Source organism: Globicephala melas, chromosome 11, assembly GCF_963455315.2.
Source record: "Globicephala melas chromosome 11, mGloMel1.2, whole genome shotgun sequence".
Classification (NCBI taxonomy): domain Eukaryota; kingdom Metazoa; phylum Chordata; class Mammalia; order Artiodactyla; family Delphinidae; genus Globicephala; species Globicephala melas.
In genome coordinates, this window is record NC_083324.2 from 47,145,670 (window position 1) to 47,164,801 (window position 19,132).

The 19,132-nt window shown below is 38.8% G+C and overlaps 1 protein-coding gene across 1 annotated transcript in view; it reads left to right on the forward strand.

The window, feature by feature from the left end:
- KIF15 (kinesin family member 15) overlaps positions 1 to 19,132 on the forward strand; it is a 96,961-nt gene that overhangs the window by 49,117 nt on the left and 28,712 nt on the right. Inside the window, exons 8-16 of the mRNA XM_060308802.1 lie at positions 9,231 to 9,440; positions 10,688 to 10,813; positions 10,980 to 11,102; positions 13,064 to 13,187; positions 13,725 to 13,801; positions 14,024 to 14,233; positions 15,354 to 15,531; positions 17,525 to 17,666; positions 18,480 to 18,621. Of these exons, the coding sequence (XP_060164785.1) occupies positions 9,231 to 9,440; positions 10,688 to 10,813; positions 10,980 to 11,102; positions 13,064 to 13,187; positions 13,725 to 13,801; positions 14,024 to 14,233; positions 15,354 to 15,531; positions 17,525 to 17,666; positions 18,480 to 18,621 (1,332 nt within the window). The remainder of the gene's footprint in view (positions 1 to 9,230; positions 9,441 to 10,687; positions 10,814 to 10,979; positions 11,103 to 13,063; positions 13,188 to 13,724; positions 13,802 to 14,023; positions 14,234 to 15,353; positions 15,532 to 17,524; positions 17,667 to 18,479; positions 18,622 to 19,132) is intronic.

A 19,132-nucleotide genomic window follows, 5' to 3' on the forward strand; every position in this document is an offset into this window, starting at 1 on the left:
GAATTATGGTTTTCTCTGGGTATATGCCCAGTAGTGGGATTGCTGGGTCATATGGTAATTCTATTTTTAGTTTTTTAAGGAACCTCCATATTGTTCTCCATAGTAGCTGTATCAATTTACATTCCCACCAACAGTGCAATAGGGTTCCCTTTTCTCCACACCCTCTCCAGCATTTGTTGTTTGTAGATTTTCTGATGATGCCCATTCTAACTGGTATGAGGTGATAACTCATTGTAGTTTTGTTTTGCATTTCTCTAATAATTAGTGATGTTGAGCAGCTTCTCATGTACTTCTTGGCCATCTGTATGTCTTCTTTGGAGAAATGCCTATTTAGGTCTTCTGCTCATTTTTGGATTGAGTTGTTTGTTTTTTTAATAATGAGCTGCATGAGCTGTTTATATATTTTGGAGATTAATACTTTGTCCATTGATTCGTTTGCAAATATTTTCTCCCTTTCTGAGGGTTCTCTTTTCGTCTTACTTGTAGTTTCCTTTGCTTTGCAAAAGCTTTTAAGTTTCATTAGGTCCTATTTGTTTATTTTTGTTTTTATTTCCATTACTCTAGGAGGTGGATCAAAAAAGATCTTGCTGTAATTTATGTCAAAGAGCGTTCTTCCTATATTTTCCTCTAAGAGTTTTATAGTGTCCAGTCTTACATTTAGGCCTCTAATCCATTTTGAGTTTATTTTTATGTATGGTATTAGGGAGTGTTCTAATTTCATTCTTTTACATGTGGCTGTCCAGTTTTCCCAGCACCACTTATTGAAGAGACTGTCTTTTCTCCATTGTATATCCTTGCCTCTTTTGTCATAGATTAGTTGACCATAGGTGTGTGGGTTTATCTCTGGGCTTTCTGTCTTGTTCCATTTATCTATATTTCTGTTTTTGTGCCAATACCATATTGTCTTGATTAGCTTTGTAGTATAATCTGAAGTCAGGGAGTCTGATTCCTCCAGCTCCAATTTTTTCCCTCAAGACTGCTTTGGCTCTTCGGGGTCTTTTGTGTCTCCATACAGATTTTAAGAATTTTTGTTCTAGTTCTGTAAAAAATACCATTGGTAATTTGGTAGGGATTTCATTCAATCTGTAGATTGCTTTGGGCAGTATAGTCATTTTCACAGTATTGATTCTTCCAATCCAAGAACATGGTATATCTCTCCATCTGTTTGTATCATCTTTAATTTCTTTCATCAGTGTGTTATAGTTTTCTGCATACAGGTCTTTTGTCTCCCTAGGTAGGTTTATTCCTAGGTATTTTATTCTTTTTGTTGCAATGGTAAATGGAAGTGTTTCCTTAATTTCTCTTTCAGATTTTTCACCATTAGTGTATAGGAATGCAAGAGATTTCTGTGCATTAATTTTGTATCCTGCAACTTTACCAAATTCATTGATTGGCTCTAGTAGTTTTCTGGTGGCATCTTTAGGATTCTCTATGTATAGTATCATGTCATCTGCAAGCAGTGACAGTTTCACTTCTTTTCCAATTTGTATTCCTTTTATTTCTTTTTCTTCTCTGATTGCCGTGGCTAGGACTTCCAAAACTATGTTGAATAATAGTGGTGAGAGTGGACATCCTTGTCGTGTTCCTGATCTTAGAGGAAATGCTTTCAGTTTTTCACCATTGAGAATGATGTTTGCTGTGGGTTTTTCATATATGGCCTTTATTATGTTGAGGTAGGTTCCCTCTATGCCTACTTTCTGGAGGGTTTTTATCATAAATCGGTGCTGAATTTTGTTGAAAGCTTTTTCTGCATCTATTGAGATGATCATATGGTTTTTATTCTTCAATTTGTTAATACGGTGTATCACATTGATTGATTTGCATATATTGAAGAATCCTTGCATCTCTGGGATGAATCCCACTTGATCATGGTGTATGATTCTTTTAATGTGTTGTTGGATTCTCTTTGCTAGTATTTTGTTGAGGATTTTTGCATCTATATTCATCAGTGATATTGGTCTATAATTTTCTTTTTTTGTAGTATCTTTGTCTGCTTTTGGTATCAGGGTGATGGTGGCCTCATAGAATGAGTTTGGGAGTGTTCCTTCCTCTGCAGTTTTTTGGAAGAGTTTGAGAAGGATTGGTGTTAGCTCTTCTCTAAATGTTTGACAGAATTCGCCTGTGAAGCCATCTGGTCCTGGACTTTTGTTTTTTGGAAGATTTTTAATCACAGTTTCAATTTCATTGCTTGTGATTGGGTCTGTTCATATTTTCTCTTTCTTCCTCTATTTACATTGTATGGATTCTAACCTGGCCAGTTGATTTTAAACAATTTTTTTGTATGTAATATTTGATGCATATACAGTATTGCCACATGCATATAACTTACTAAGCATAATGTTAAAATGAACTTGCAGGACCCCATTAGACAATTTAAAGTTAAATATCACCAATATTATCATTCTACCTGTGTGCTTCTTTCTATCTCATATCCCTGGTTCCTCCCTAAACATAAGCACTGTGCTGAATGTCATTATCATTTTCTTCTACTTTTAAATCACATATGTATGTATTTCTTAAAATGTTAGTATTGCCTGTTTTTGAGTTTTAAAAAGAGTTATGTGTATTGCTTTCTATAACTTTTTAAAAGTCAACACAGTGTATGAAATTCATCTATGTTGCCTTTTTTTCACTGCTGTATAATCCATTATATGAATATTTATAAATAAATAAATATATATATATATATCAGGGTTCATTAATTTATTCTTCCATCTTCAGCAAATCTTTTTCAAACATCTTAAACTGTGACTCTCATAGTAAGAGATAGGTTTTACTTGTGATCCGGGGTATGTATATATGCATATTCAAAACATAATGTTGAGATTTTGATTAGAATTGCATTGCAGTTAGAGACCAGTTTGATTAGAATTGCATTGCAGTTAGAGACCAGTTACAATAGAGTTCATACATGAACATGGTATGTCTCTTCATTTAATTGGGTCTTTAATGTCTTACATTACAATAATTTTCACCATAAAAATCTTACCTTTTTTTTGTTACCTTTGTTCTAATATACCTTATATTTTTTATTGCTCTGGTGGGGGATAACTTCTTTTTAAAATTACATGTTGTCGGGCTTCCCTGGTGGCCCAGTGGTTGAGAGTCCGCCTGCCGATGCAAGAGACGCGGGTTTGTGCCCCGGTCCGGGAGGATCCCACATGCCGTGGAGCAGCTGGGCCCGTGGGCCATGGCTGCTGGGCCTGTGCGTCCGGAGCCTGTGCTCCGCGGCGGAAGAGGCCGCAGCGGTACTGAAAAAAAAAAAAAAAAATACATGTTGTCTGTTATGTATATAAATGCAGGTTTTTTAATAGAATGCTTTTATAATCAGCCACCCTGTTAACTATCTTATAAAATCAAGGATGTGTGTTAAATTTTGTCAGATGCTCTTTCTACCTCTACTGAGATGATCATGTGGTTTTTCTCATTAACATGTTAACATGATAAAATATTAGATTAGGTTTGTCAGTATTCTGTTTATCATTTTTCATCAGGGCTTAAGATTGAGATAAACTTGTATTTTTCCTTTTTCCTACTTTCCTTGTCTTGCTTTATTACCACCTTTATGTGTTTTCTGGAAATATGTGTGATTAGAATGACCTGTTCTTAAAAAGCATGTAGCACTCATCCCCAAAACATCTGGGCCTTGTGTTTAGTTACATTGATTATTTGTTTATTTATTTATTTATTTGGTAAGAAGATTTTTAACAACAAATAAAAATTCTTTAATAGACCTATGCAGGCATTTTGGGTCAGAAGTCTTGATAGGTTGCGTGTTCCTAGAAAAATTTTAGTTTCCTCTGAGTTTTCAAATATATTGGCATAAAGCTGTTCCTAGTATTCTCATTTTAAAAATCTTTGCTGTAACTACAATTCTGTTCTCTTTTTGAATAGTTGTGATGGTTTATATGGCCTTACTCTTTAATGTTTTATTTTTACTTTCTTTGGGTTTATCCTACTTTCCTTCCGACTTCTTAAGCTCGATGCTTAGCTCATTTTGGCCTTTCTTTTGTATTTAATGCTATAAATTTACTTAATATTACTTAAAGTTTATACAAGTTTTAATATCTTAACTGTCATATAGATCTAAGTATTATTCCATTATAATTTCTTTTTTGACCCATGATTTACTTAGAAATGTGATTTTAAATTCCCCAATTTATGGGAAATTTAAATTTATTTTTCATGTTGACTGTTAATTGCATTAGGATCAGAGAATGTGGTCTTGTGTGATTCCTAGTCTTTGAGATTTATTGAGAAATTATTTATAGATTAATACAATGGCCAACTTTTATAAGGGTGTGCTTGAGAAGAATGTACATCCTTGGATATAGGGTTTTATATTTTTACAAATATTTTTTTGTCTGTATAATCTATCAATACTTGAGATATATTAATCTCCAACTAAAGTGTTGGTTTTGTCTTGACTTTTGTCTATATACGTAAATATATATGTATACAAATAGAGATAGACTTTTATTAGGGGCATATGCAAGTAGTAGAATTAATATATCTTCCTTTGATTTGAATTCGTAGTTTTGTATTTATATTAACACAGTTTTCTATTTTTTTTTAATTTTTATTTTTGGCAGCGTTGGGTCTTTATTGCTTTATGCGGGCTTTCTCTAGTTGTGGAGAACGGAAGCTACTCTTCGTTGCGGTGCGCAGGCTTCTCATTGCAGTGGCTTCGCTTGTTGTGGAGCATGGGCTCAAGGTGCACAGGCTCAGTAGTTGTGGCATGGAGGCTCTAGAGCGCAGGCTCAGTAGTTGTGGCACATGGGCTTAGTTGTTCCGTGGCATGTGGGATCTTCCCGGACCAGGGCTTGAACCCGTGTCCCCTGCATTGGCAGGCAGATTCTTTTTATCTTTTTTTTCTTTTTTTTTTTTTTTTACGGTACGCGGACCTCTCACTGCTGTGGCCTCTCCTGCTGCGGAGCACAGGCTCTGGACGCGCAGGCCCAGCGGCCATGGCTCACGGGCCCAGACACTCCGCAGCATGTGGGACCATCCCGGACCGGGGCACGAACCTGCGCCCCCCGCATCGGCAGGCGGACCCCCAACCACTGCGCCACCAGGGAAGCCAGCAGGCGGATTCTTTTCCACTGCGCCACCAGAGAAGTCCCTAGTTTTCTATTATTAGCACAGTTTTCTATTAACATATTTTGCCTTAAAAATTTATTTTGTCTGATATTGACATACCATTCAGCATTCTTTTGATTAGTTATTTGCCCGGTATATGTTTTCCCATCAGTCCTCTGTGTTTTAATGTTTTAAGTTTTTCTACAAGAAAAACCACGTAGTTATATCTTGCTTTAAAAAAAAAAATTTTTTTTTGACAGCATCTTACCTATCTTTACGTAAGTATGATTGTTGATATTGTGGGACTGGTTTCTACTATCTTTCTTAGTGTTTTGTGTTCTGTTTTATTCAATGCTCTTTCCCCTTTCTTCCTTTCTTTTTAAAAAATATTTATTTATTTATTTGGCTGCGTCGGGTCTTAGTTGCAATATTCAGGATCTTTAGTTGCGGCATGTGAACCCTTAGTTGCAGCATGTGGGATCTAGTTCCCCAACCAGGGATCGAACCTGGGCCCCATGCATTGGGAGTGTGGAGTCTTCACCACTGGACCACCAGGGAAGTCCCTCTTGCTTCTTTTTAAGATGAGCAATTTTAGGTTAACAGCAAAAGTGAGGGGAATGTACAGTGATTTCTCATATATCCCGTGCTCCCCCAAATGGGTAGCCTTCCCCGTTTTAAACATTCCCCACTAAACTGGTTCAATTGATGAACTTACATTGATATCGTAATCACCCAAAGCCCATAGTTGACATCAGAGTTCACTCTTGGGTTGCCTTTTTGGTTTTGATCCCGTATGCAGCACCATTTGTTTAAAAAAATTTTTCTCATTTGGTTGCCTTTGCACCTTTAAAGAAAATCAATTGACCGTACGTGTATGGGTTTATATCTGACTGTATTCTGTTTCATTGATCTATGTGTCTGAATCAGTTACCAATACACAACTGTCTTGATATTGATATTGTTGCTCGATATTAGGCAAACCTGAGGATATCATAGGTTTGGTCTCCCCCCCACAATAAAGCAAATATTGCAATAAAGTGAGTCACATGAATGTTTTGGTTTCTCAGTGCATATAAAAGCGCTCTTCTGTAGCTTATTAAGTGTGCAATAGCATTATGTCTAAAAAAACAATGTATATACCTTAATTTAAAAATATTTTATTGTTAAAAAATGCTAACCATCCTCTGAGCCTTTAGTGAATCATAATCTTTTTGCTGCTGGAAGGTCTTTCCTCAGTGGTGATGGCTGCTGACGGATAGGGATGGTGGTTGCTGAAGGTTGGAATGGATGTTGCAATTTCTTAAGACAACAATGAAGTTTGCTGCATCAGGGGACTCTTACTGTCATGAATGATTTCTCTACAGCTGTTTGGTACCGTTTTACCCATAGTGGAACTTCTTTCAGAATTGGAGTCAGTCCTCTCAAACCTTGCCCCGCTTTATCAACTACGTTTATATAATATTCTAAATCCTCTGTTGTCTTTTCAACAATCTTCACAGCATCTTCGCCAGGAGTAGATTCCATTTCAAGTAACCACTCTCTTTGCTCATCCATAAGAAGCAACCTCTCATCTGTTTTATCAGGAGATTGCAGCAGTTCAGTCACATCTTCAGGCTCCACTTCTAATTCTACTTCTCTTGCTATTCCTACCACATCTGTGTTATTTCCTCCACTGAAGTCTTGGACCCCTCAAAATCACCCGTGAGGGTTGGAATCAGCTTCTTCCAAAGTCCTGTTAATGTTGATATTTTGTCCTCTTGCCACGAGTCGTGAATGTTCTTTATGGCATCTAGAGTGGTGAATCCTTTCTAGGAAGTTTTAGTTGACTTTCCTCAGATCCATGAGAGGAATCACTATCCATGGCAGCTTTAGTCTTGTGAAGTATATTTCTTCGATAATAAGATTTGAAAGTCAAAATGACTCCTTGATCCATGGGCTGCAGAATGGATGTTGTATTAGCAGCCATGAAAACAACATTAACCTTGTTGTACATCTCCACCAGAGCCCTTGGGTGACCAGGTGTATTGTCAATGAGCAATACTATTTTCAAAGGAATTTTTTTTTCTGAGCAATAGGTCTCAACAGTGACCTTAAAATATTCAGTAAACCATGTTGTAAACAAATGTGCTGTCATCCAGGCTTTGTTGTTCCAGTTATAGAGCATAGGCAGAGTAGATTTAGCATAATTCTTAAGGCTCTAGGAATTTTAGAATGGTAAATGAGCATTGGCTTCAACTTAGTCACCAGCTACATTAGCCTCTAACAAGAGAGTCAGCCTTGCTTGACACAGGGTTGCCACAAACCTTCAATTTGTAAAAAACATAATATCTGCAAAGCACAGTAAAATGAGTTAGGCCTGTATTGTTATTGCTGAGAAGTACATCTTGAGATCAGGTAGAGTAAGTTCTCTAATTTCTTAACAATTAGTTTGGTTATTCTTTAGTCCTTTGCATTTTCATATACTCAGATTTAGTTTGTTAGTTTCTACAGAAAAGACTGCTGGGATTTTTGAGTGGGATTGGGTTGAATCTGTCGATCAATTTGGGGAGAATTAATATCTTAACAATATTGAGTCTGCCAATCCATGAATATTCACCAAATAGTTTTGTGTTTTGTTTTTGATTTTTGTTTGTATTTGGCCTTTGCATAAGTATTTAAATAAGCAGACTTGTATTTGCTTTTTCACCTTATATTGCACAAATGATAGCATATTTTACACTTTTACACTTGCTTTTTTAAAATTTTTATTTTTATAAATTTATTTATTTATTTTTGGCTGTGTTGGGTCTTCGTTGCTGTGCATGGGCTTTCTCTAATTGAGGCGAGTAGGGGCTACTCTTTGTTGAGGTGCACAGCCTCCTCATTGCAGTGGCTTCTCTTGTTGCGGATCACGGGCTCTAGGCACGTGGGCTTCAGTATTGTTGCACATGGGCTGAGTAGTTGTGGCTCGCGGGCTCTAGAGCGCAGGCTCAGTAGTTGTGGCGCACATGCTTAGTTGCTCCGCGGCATGTGGGATCTTCCCGGACCAGGCTTCGAATCCGTGTCCCCGTCATTGGCAGGCGGATTCTTAACCACGGCACCACCAGGGAAGCCCTGCACTTGCTTTTTTAAGCTAATAGTATTTTGAAATTTGTCCCATGTTTGAGGATCTCTCTCTCTTTCTCTTTGCAGCTGTATGAATGTATCATTATCTACTATTTAATATACAGTATTTAGTGTTGTGAAAAGGAAGCATGAACTACTAACCAAAAAAATAAAGATATAAACAATTTCATTTTTATGCTATGGCTGGTTAATAGAGAGGGTTATAACAGCTCCATTTATTGAGTGTGTGTGCTAAGCCCTGTGCTAACTTCTTTTGTATACGTTATTTCATTTAATTTTTTATCTACTTTTTGAGATAAGCTACTAATTTCTTCATTTTATCCAATACATATTATGACCATGCCACTCAAGAATGTAGTTCTCAGACTATGGGTGTCACATAGGAGGTTGTTAGAAATGCAGGATCTCAGTCTCTACCTCACGTCTGCTGAGTCAGAATCTGACATTTAACCAGATCCTAGCTGATTAGCATTCATATTACAGTTTGAGATGTTCTGCCCTGTGAGGTAGGTACCCATATTCCCATTATACAAATATAGGACTGAGCCTTGAAAAGGTCAACTGGCCCCCAGACCACACAACTGGTAGATAGTGGAGCCAAGAGTTGAACTCATGTTCATCCTGTTCTAGAGTCTGCAGTCTGAACCTTCATGTATCTGCTTGCCACAGGGAATAGGGAGGGAAAACAAATACTTTGTAGACCAAAAGAGCTAATAAAACTTTGGGCTTGAAGGTAATTTTAAGATTTATTTTATCTAACTTTCTCATAGTCTCGGTAAAGAAGAGGGTTCAGAGAGATTTTGCGATTTGCATTGAGTTAATACAAATAGAGAAATGGCAAAACCCATTCTAGATCCTATGCCTTCTGATTTCCTGCTTGTTTTCTTTCATGACATGGAGAAGAATCAAAAAAGGAAAGGGAAAGGAAAATAATTTGAGTGTATTCCTCATTAGATAGTCTCTCACCACTCTTTGCAAATCCTACTGATGTTCGTGGCTGTTGTGACCACTTGGAAGTCGTGATAACGTATTTTCCTTTTGCCTAGGTGTTGTCTGGAGGGTGGAGAAACAGACGTGTGGCATCAACATCAATGAATAGAGAATCCTCTAGGTCTCATGCAGTCTTTACAATTACAATAGAGTCGATGGAGAAAAGCCATGAAACTGTGAACATACGGACCTCCCTTCTCAATCTGGTGGATTTAGCAGGATCTGAAAGGCAAAAAGATACCCATGCAGAAGGGATGAGATTGAAGGTAAGAATGGAATTATGGTCTTCAATTCTTGACTGAATTATTACTAGAAGTCAATACCAAGCTAAGTGTTTTGAGGGCTACAAAGGCTTAAGAAATTGCTTTCATCCAAAAGGTTATAGAAATTTTTGTTGTGGGGTAGGGACAGTAAACATACATGGGATATGACAAGTGTCAGTAGCAAGAGTATTTGAATTCATGCCAAAAGGGGTGATATTATGAGTGGTAGCAGGGGTCAGAGGAAGAAGGGTGTGACATGGCCTGCTTGGGGGAAGCATGGCAAAGTAGTTCTTGAGTTAAGGGTTAAGGACCTCGTTCTAGGCTAAGGTATTACCAGAAGTTCTTGCTAATATGTATTGCTAATGTTTATATGTATATGTATGGTAATATGTACTGTCAATAAAATGTGTGTGGCGGTCCAGTGGTTAGGATTTCGCTCTTCCAATGCAAGGGACACAGGTTCAATCCTTGGTCAGGGAACTAAGATCCCACATGCCCTGCGGACAAAAAAAATAAATAAATAAAATGTGTGTGGATTCTACAGTTTAGAATATATAAGGGCGGGGCGGGGAGAAGAGTCAGAAATGGTAGAGGAGAGGGTCTTGTTTGCCTTAAAAGTGAGGGTTTGAGCCGCTTGAGCTCTCAGGCAGTTTCAGTCTGTCTCACATTTGTGTTTCTATGGGGACATGAAGCAAAGAAAAATAGCATAAGTTCAAAATAGGACATACGCTGGGCCCATTCTAAATGCTTTATATATATTAGCTATTTAACCGTCCCAACAACTCTGGGAAGTGATCCTATTATCCTTTCTATTTTGAAGAAACTGGAGGAAATTTTCCAGGGGCACATGGCTAAGAGTCGCTGAGATTCAAATGGTAATCCAGCTCCACAGACAGGGCTGTCAACTGTGACCCTAAACCACCTTTCCGAATGGTAACAGATAGTGGCAACTCCGAACTCATCACATCTTGCTTCATAATTTCTATTCCTCCTCTCTTTTTTCTATTCTCCCACTTCTGCAGACCCAGTTATCGAAATATGCTCCCTACGGTAAAAATCCAGTGTAACACGTTTAACCCAAACATTTTTCTTTTCTCCTGAAACCAGTCTTTTAAAGGGGTTTTATTATACATTACATTGTAGAATTAGACTGAATGTTCTCTTGTAATATGCTAGGTATATTTTAATTCAAAATACTAAAAAGACACCAGTGCACCTCAATTTTTTGTTCTTTTTCCCAAACGCCCTAGGAAGCAGGTAACATAAACCGATCGTTGAGCTGCCTGGGCCAGGTGATTACTGCGCTTGTCGATGTGGGTAATGGAAAACAGAGACACGTTTGCTACAGAGACTCCAAACTTACCTTCTTACTCCGGGTAAAGTAGATCATTGGGTTCCTGGGCCCCTGTTTTGGTTATGCTCACTATGGTTGGTAGTCGGATAATCTCTCAGCCTTGGTGCTAATAGTATACATTTTCTTTGCTTAAAAAACATCTTGTGGTTTCTCCCCTGAAAATTTGTACCATTCATATCATTAAACAGGATTCCCTTGGAGGTAATGCCAAAACAGCCATAATTGCAAATGTTCATCCTGGATCTAGGTGTTTTGGGGAAACCCTATCAACGCTTAATTTTGCCCAAAGAGCCAAGCTGATTAAAAATAAGGTAAAATATTGAGTATGCTTAAGTAAATTATAAGAATATTTAAGCTTGCAGTATCTCACTTTTGTGATTGCCCTCATATTAACATTAGCTTTTAGTTATTGTATTTCTCTGTTGCGAAAGCCTAACTCTAAGCAGGGTTTCTATTTTATCTTTCCGAGCCTTCTATATCGCTCATGTAATTTGAGACTAGAATAGGTCTTGTGGTCATTATTGTTTGGCTAGTTTTTTCTGAAGGGAAGGCAAAGTTTTTCTTTTGTAATTGGGCTGGAGACTAAATTTATTTACCTAAACCACGCTATCGGAGCTGGGTGCTGGGAGCAGGAGGATCCGCTATGAATGTAATTTGATGCTGTTGACCAACTTTGTCTTTCAAGTTGTCTGTAACTCTAAGGATTCCTCATTTTTCTTTATATACAAGAAGTTTCCTTGATACTTGTGTACACCAGTGGTCAGAAAACTTCCTGTAAAGGGCCCAAGAGGTAAATAATTTCGGCTTCTTGGACCATATGGTCTCTGTCCCAACCATTCAGCTCTGCCTTTGTAGTGAGAAAGCAGCTGTAGATGATACGTAAACATATGGGCATGGCTGTGTTCAAGCAGCGCTTCGCCAACCCCTGGTGCAGACTGTCAAAAGACCAAGGAGTCCCCCACTTGCTTTGGAGAGGTTGGAGGGCTCTTTGGTTCTAGACAAAAGAATCAAAGGGCATAAATTGGCAAATTAATTTCCTTTCTCTTTCAAAGGAGAAAGTGGTCATTGTTACCTCCCAAAATAGACTCCCTGGTGATCTTATCATGGTAAAAGCAAAGAGGTCCATGTTGCCTCTTCCCTTGGGTAAGGCAGAAGAGTATAGGTCTGGTTATTCATTCATTTTATTGGAGTATGAACCCCCTGTGGGACATTTGTAATATGAGGAGGAAAATCATTAGAGCTTCCTGACCCTATCTCTTGGGACTTACTAGAAGATTTTGGAGAGTGGAGAACTGCAGGGATAATTAGAATTATGTCACTGATGTGACAGTGATGTCACAGTGTATAGGAATGCCTTTTAATGAGGCTGTCCATAAGAATCAAAAATAACTAGAAATGGCTTCTTAACACATGAAATAACAAAACCAGGAGCCTTATACTAGTCCCTGCCAATGGTGAGTCCTCTGCTGCAGCCTACCAAGGGAAAGTGGCTCGGATGTCTGGAATTTGTTTAAGGGTGAACAGTCCTTCCCAGTGGGCAGACCCAGCTACAGACAGGAACATGGGGACCTTGGGGCTGTCAGAGGTTTCTCCCTCACTCTGGAGTATTGGGTGTTTGATTTGGTTGGGTCTCAGCTCTTGACTCTTGTTATCACCCTCTAGGTTTTGTGAGACTTTATGAACTTCTTAGAAGTCATCTCAAATAAGACATTTCTTTAAAACAGCCTTTAGTTTGATAATAAAACAGAAATGGAGTTGTCGAACCAACTCTCCCTTCCAGGCGACTGTTAGGAAATACAGGGTTGGATTTTTCTGGAGACGGTGGTTTCTTCCAAGCCGGTGGAGCTCAGGTCACCTCTGCAGTTCCTTACACCTCTTTAGGGAGTGAAGACAGGGGGAGGTGACACTCATGGAGGTATTTGCTCTTCATGGGGTGGGGTTATCTCAGGAAGAAGCCAGTGTTGGATGAATATACGTTGATCCCAGAGGTGACCCAGCCCAGCAGGGCCCAGGGCTAGTCAACAGAGCAGAGACCTAAGTGGGGGCTTGGGGAGGGGAGGGGAAAGAGTCTCTGGCTCTTGGTGTGAAGGCAGAGGGGAAGGAAGCTCCCTCCGCACTGCAGCACACTGATTTTGGAGGCCTTTGGACTGTTTGTGAGATGCAAGTGCAGTTTTGTTTGGTCTTCGTCAGTCCAAATCATACAAACAAATATAAACACGAGACTGTATGACTCAGCATTCTTCTAATGCTTTTTAAAAAAATTCTTGAACAGGCAGTGGTAAATGAAGACACGCAAGGAAATGTGACCCAGCTCCAAGCTGAAGTGAAGAGGCTCAAAGAGCAGCTGGCCCAGCTTACTGCAGGGCAGATACTACCAGAAAGCTTTCGGACCGGAGGTACGACGAGCGCGGTGTCCTCTAACCTGAGGAAATCCAGGTGTGGGTATTAGTATGAGAGCCCTCCAGTGACAGACACAACGCAGTAAGGCTACCCAGATTTCCCACAAGTGTCTGTTCCTGTTTATTTCACCTACATAGGAACATGGTACTTTGTAACCAGACACAGTTACCACAGGTACTGATTTCTGTGAGATGTGGGAAGGGGGAGTAGAAATAATTTTGAATAATTTATCCCTAATAAGTGCTAAAAAGAGATACTAGTAAATTTCATTTAGATCCACTTCCAAGATTCTGTCATATGTAATCTTTATATGTTTACTAAATTGGATATGAGAGACTTACTTTTCTTCAAAGAATAGGTAATTTGTAGACTGGGTTAATTTGAAATTCATGATCTGGTGTTGAGAGTCTGATTCTTTAAGACGAATTGAGAGCAGTCCATCAAAGGCTATTTTAGCTCATTTCTTGTTCTTAAAATTTGGGAGATAAAACATTTTTCCTCTTTCCTTTTCTTTCTTACTGGACCCGTTACAGGCAAAGACGAGACTGACTACATGAAGTATTTCCGAGAGGCAATGTTATTTTTTAAGAAATCTGAACAGGAAAAGAAGGTAGGAAACTGAATTAGTAAAAGGGGATTCAAGATATTTTAGGCTTTCACTATGAGGAGCTTTTCCGAGTGAAATAAATGGCACAAGTAAATACAACGAGGACTGAAAAACCTAATTTTGCCTTTGAGATTAAATGTGAAGTTAGTGTTTATTGCTTGTTTTGTGAAAATTTAGGGAAGCCCAGTTATTTTTTATGTTTAACCAAATTATGAATTTCTTAAGTCTTTGGTAGAAAAAGTTAGCCAATTGGAAGACCTCACCCTCAAAAAAGAAAAATTTATTCAATCTAATAAAATGATCGTGAAATTCCGAGAGGATCAAATAATGCGCCTAGAGAAGCTCCACAAGGAATCCCGGGGAAGTTTTCTGCCCGAGGAGCAGGATCTTTTGCTGTCGGAATTGAGGGATGAGATTCAAACTCTGCGAGAACAAGTGAGTACATGACATTCTCAGTAACTGTAAAACTAAAAGAAGTTCAAGGCAAGTATGAATCAGTCACCAAGTTGGTCAGTAAATTTTTCTAATTTAATACAAGAGAAAGTGTTTTTTTTTTTGGTTTTGTTTTGTTTTCTTGCGGTATGCGGGCCTCTCACTGCTGTGGCCTCTCCCACTGTGGAGCACAGGCTCCAGACGCGCAGGCTCAGCGGCCATGGCTCACGGGCCCAGCCGCTCCGCGGCATGTGGGACCTTCCCGGACCGGGGCACGAACCCACGTCCCCTGCATCGGCAGGTGGACTCTCAACCACTGCGCCACCAGGGAAGCCCGAGAAAGTGTTTTAAATGAATTCAACTGACAGTATGATTGCGTAATGTGCCCCCCCCACACACAATTTTCTAAACTAGTAAAACCTGAAGGGAGAAGGGAGGATGTGGTGGTGGTGTCACTGCCCTGGCAGTTAGCCCCAGCAGGCCAAGCACACTTCCTCCCAGTGGGCACCTGGGGTTATCGGAGCCGGTAGTCTCTTCACAGCTGAGCCCTTTGAAGTGTTGTTGTTTTTCCTTTTCCCTGAGAATCTGGATAGTTGACACAGGTGCGTAATTAAAAAACAGGCTAATCTCTCACCAGAGGGGATATCTTTTGAGAGTTTTTCTGCATTTTCCAACTAATATTGATAGATGTTTTTACTTTTATCCCTTTTGTGCACAGAAGACAGCATACGCACTTTTCTGTACCTTGCCCTTTTCATTTAATGTGTCTTTGGGGGGCATTCCACCCTGGTCAGTAGAGAGTTTCCTAATTCTTTTCAGTGTGTTAATTCAAGCCGTCTACTTTGCAGGAAGAGCCTGCCACAATGTGCACCCTGTGCTTATCACCGCAGGTGCCTGGGTGAACGTTTCAGGGGTAGACGGGGAAGTTTCGAGTTTCCAGACCCGAATGTAGAGTTCAGAGTTGTAGGATATGCACGTATTCGGTCTGATGGTAAAAGCTGAAGTGCTCCCCACCCCCGCAGTGCCTGCGGCGTCCACAGTGTTTGCTGTTGGCTTTCAGAAAGACTTGTTCACTGAGGTCATGTTTGTAAATACGTAGGTCTCTAATTCTTCCATGTGACAGGTAGAGCACCACCCCAGAGTTGCAAAATATGCTATGGAAAATCATTCCCTCAGGGAGGAGAACAGAAGACTGAGATTGTCACAGCCTGTGAAAAGAGCCCACGAAATGGATGCCCAGACCATCGCAATCCTGGAAAAAGCTTTCTTTGAAGTATCTGGCACAGAGAAAAATGACAAAAGTAAGACGTGATAGTTGTAAACATGCCTTCTAGGGGCGAGGGGACTGTTTAAAAGGGCATCGATATTGCCTTGCATTGAGGGTTTTCATTTTAGCCTCTAGACCTGGTGTACAAACTTCTTATATACATACTTATTCTTTATGAAGGCTAATAGATACCCATTAGCAAAGGAATACTCAGAATATCTCTGTCTTACAGATAAAAGATGGATTCAGATATTACTTTACACTTTTATTAAATGGAATTTTCCTATTTTAAGTATTTGAAATGAAAAGTACTTAACTAATGACAACATGAATGAGTGTAGAGTTGAGATATTTATTCACCTGACGAACATCTGTACAGTGTGAGAGATGTCAGAGTGATCAGACTCACGGTCCAGCCAGCACAGTGATTGGTCCTGATGTCATGGTTGCGGGTCATGCTTGCCAGTGTACGTTCTGCTCTACATTAGTTCTGTAAGTTTACTGTTACTCTCTGAAAAGTGGTTTAGTTACTGATGTGATTTACACGCGTGGCAGCTATTGGTGTTAATGCTCTGGGATTTGGTAACAAAGTCTATGTTTGCTCCATTCTTAGAGTGAATATCTTCATGGTCTTTTATCACACTCTGTTTCAGCCTTTGTTTCTCTTTAGGTTGAAATTGAGATCGTTCTAATCTTTTTATACTGCAATGATAAAGGAAAAAAATACTTTTTAAATTTCCTTTTCCAAGCCTTCTTCCATTCTGTTATGAATTAACAAAAGAATAAAATTCACAGAATATGGGTTGTAGAGAGACCACAATTTTAGATGCAAAGTTAAAATCAGGTTTTCTATATTAACTATTTTTTCCTACAATGCTCTGTATTTTGTTGGCCATTTTGCCCTCAGTAGTACCTTAACTTACTATCTTTGAAAGATACTAATGGTAATTTCTGGACCTCACCATCTTCTAAACATACATCATTCTCTAAACAATTTCTTTTTTAATAAGCAGTTTGGGTATTTACTTCAATCTTTCTTTTTTTTTTTAAACATTTATTTTATTAATTTATTTTCCTTATTTTTTTTTGGCTGCGTCGGGTCTTACTTGCGGCACATGGGTTCTTTGTTGAGGCATCTCTGTTGAAGCATGCAGAATCTTTTCATTACAGTGTGCAGTCTGCTCGGGTTTCTGTCTAGCTGTGGCACATGGTCTTCTCTCTAGTTGTGGCATGCAGGTTTTCTCTCTCTAGTTGTGGTGCACAGACTCCAGGGCTCATGGGTCCTGTAGTTGTGGCACGTGGGCTCCAGAGCACGTGGGCTTCTCTGTAGTTTGCGGCAGGCGGGCTCTCATTGAGGTGCACGAGCTCAATAGTTGTGGTGCATGGGCTTAGTTGCTCCACGGCATGTGAGATCTTAGTTGCCTGGACAGGGATCGAGCCCACGTCCCCTGCATTGGAAAGCTGATTCTTTACCACTGGACCACCAGGGAAGTCCCTCTCTAAACATTTTTACATGTTATTTCCCATACTGAAACTCAGTGGCACTCTTTTCAACAAAATCAGCCTTTTAAGCAATCCCTGAAAATTAATATATTCTACCTGGTAGATGATACCAAGTTCTTTCAGTTGGCTGCCATTGCTATTTGTTTCTTTTGCTAAAAATTCATTGACCGTTGGCACTAATTCCTGCAAGATTCAATTGGTGATGTTTCTCTGTCCAGCAGTGTGGGTGTTATACTTCAGTCATTGTTTGCTCTTTTCACTTAATGGAAAAGGTGTTGGCTTAAATATGCCCCATCATCCTGTGGCTTCACAGCTTCTCAGAAACAACTTCTGATACTCTTTGATGCACTGGGTTGTGTCTTACGTCTCCTCTTGAGTTACAGGCTCTTGTATTTTAGGGTCCACTTTCCAGTGATTTCTCTTTTTTCCTCCTTGTGCTTCAAAATTGATACCTGGCAAAGAACTTAGAATATGTATTCTGTTATTTTTCTCTTTCAAAGACCAGGTTGTTTCCTTATTATCAGGTCAGCAAAGATTCTCTCCTAAAGCTCCGAAAGAGCCATGTTCGTTAGCAAACACTGAGAAGTTAAAAGCACAACTCCTGCAAGTTCAGACAGAGCTGAATAATTCAAAGCAAGAATATGAAGAATTCAAAGAACTAACTAGGTAAAGTATAAATACACATTCATGCTTACTATTTCTGATCTTTTAGTGTTGGTTTGTTTTGGTGTTTAGCATTGATGATTTAATTGAGCATTTACCTTAAATATTCTAATATAGCAGCTAACTTGTTTTGACATGAAGGAAAAGGGCTTGCATCTAGCTCTTTTTCTTTACTCATTTTTAAAAATTGAGGTACAGTTGACATGAACTTCTAGTCTTTAATAATATATTCAATGAACTAGATGATACAGATGTTTTAAGGGATATACCTATTGAGATGAGTATCTGTTAAAGTTACTTGTAAATTCTTTATCTGGCCAGCAAATTTAAATCACCACTGTTATGAATTAGATCAGGATTTTTAGAAATTACAAGTTTGTTAATATCCTTTTTTTTTGACATTCAAGTTCTATGCAGTTATTTATTTTTTATTAAATTTTTCCTGTTAATATTCTCACTTGATATTCTTTGTAAAAGAAAACAAAGATAAACCACATTCATATTATAACTAAGATTAATCCTATTCTAAAATATATAGAAATGTTTGTTTTAAAAATAACATATTACATATGGAATCATTGTGGATTGTTTGGGCTTTTGAATTGGAGTGCTACCATTTGCTAGTTGAATACCTTGAACAGTCATCAATCTCTGAGCTGTATTTTACCCAATTGGAAAATCCCAGTAATAATCTGAAAATATCTCTGATTTAAAGAGATAACTATAAAGTTTTGTGAGAATATAAACTGTAAAGTACTCTACAAATGTATGACATTACTTATTACCTGAAACACTCAATATTATAATATGTATTAGGAAAAGGCAGCTGGAATTAGAATCAGAGCTTCAGTCTTTGCAAAAAGCGAACCTTAATCTTGAAAACCTTTTGGAAGCAACAAAAGCCTGCAAGCGGCAAGAAGTTTCTCAGCTGAATAAAATTCATGCTGAAACACTTAAGGTAGGTAATCTGAAGCAATACTTCAACCTTAAGTCAGTGGTGTCTCATTTTGTTAATAATGGAGAGTCTGCACAGATTATCTCCAGATACAGATAGAATCCCTTGCCAACAGTTAACCCCAGGATAATACTAGTCCTAGGGTTCTGATGTATACCCCCAGTGGCAGGGTCGTGTAGGGAAGATTACAGCATTTGGAATCAGACCTGGGTTCAAATTCTAATCTGTCAGTAACCTTAGGCAGGGTTTCCTAACTTCTGAGCCTCATTTATTGCCTCTGAATTGGAGACGAGGCCAACTTAATAACAGGGTTTTTCGAGCATTAAATGAGGTAATAAAGTTCCTGGCACCTGATGGCTCTCAGTATATGGCAATTGTTGCTATAATGTGTTGTGTGCTCAAAGCTTGCAGTGGAAGAATAGAAATACTGAAGATAAAGACCACTAAAGGATCAAGGGTAACATGGGGGATAATAGAAGGGATGGTTCCCCTAAATAACCATAGCCCTCATGAA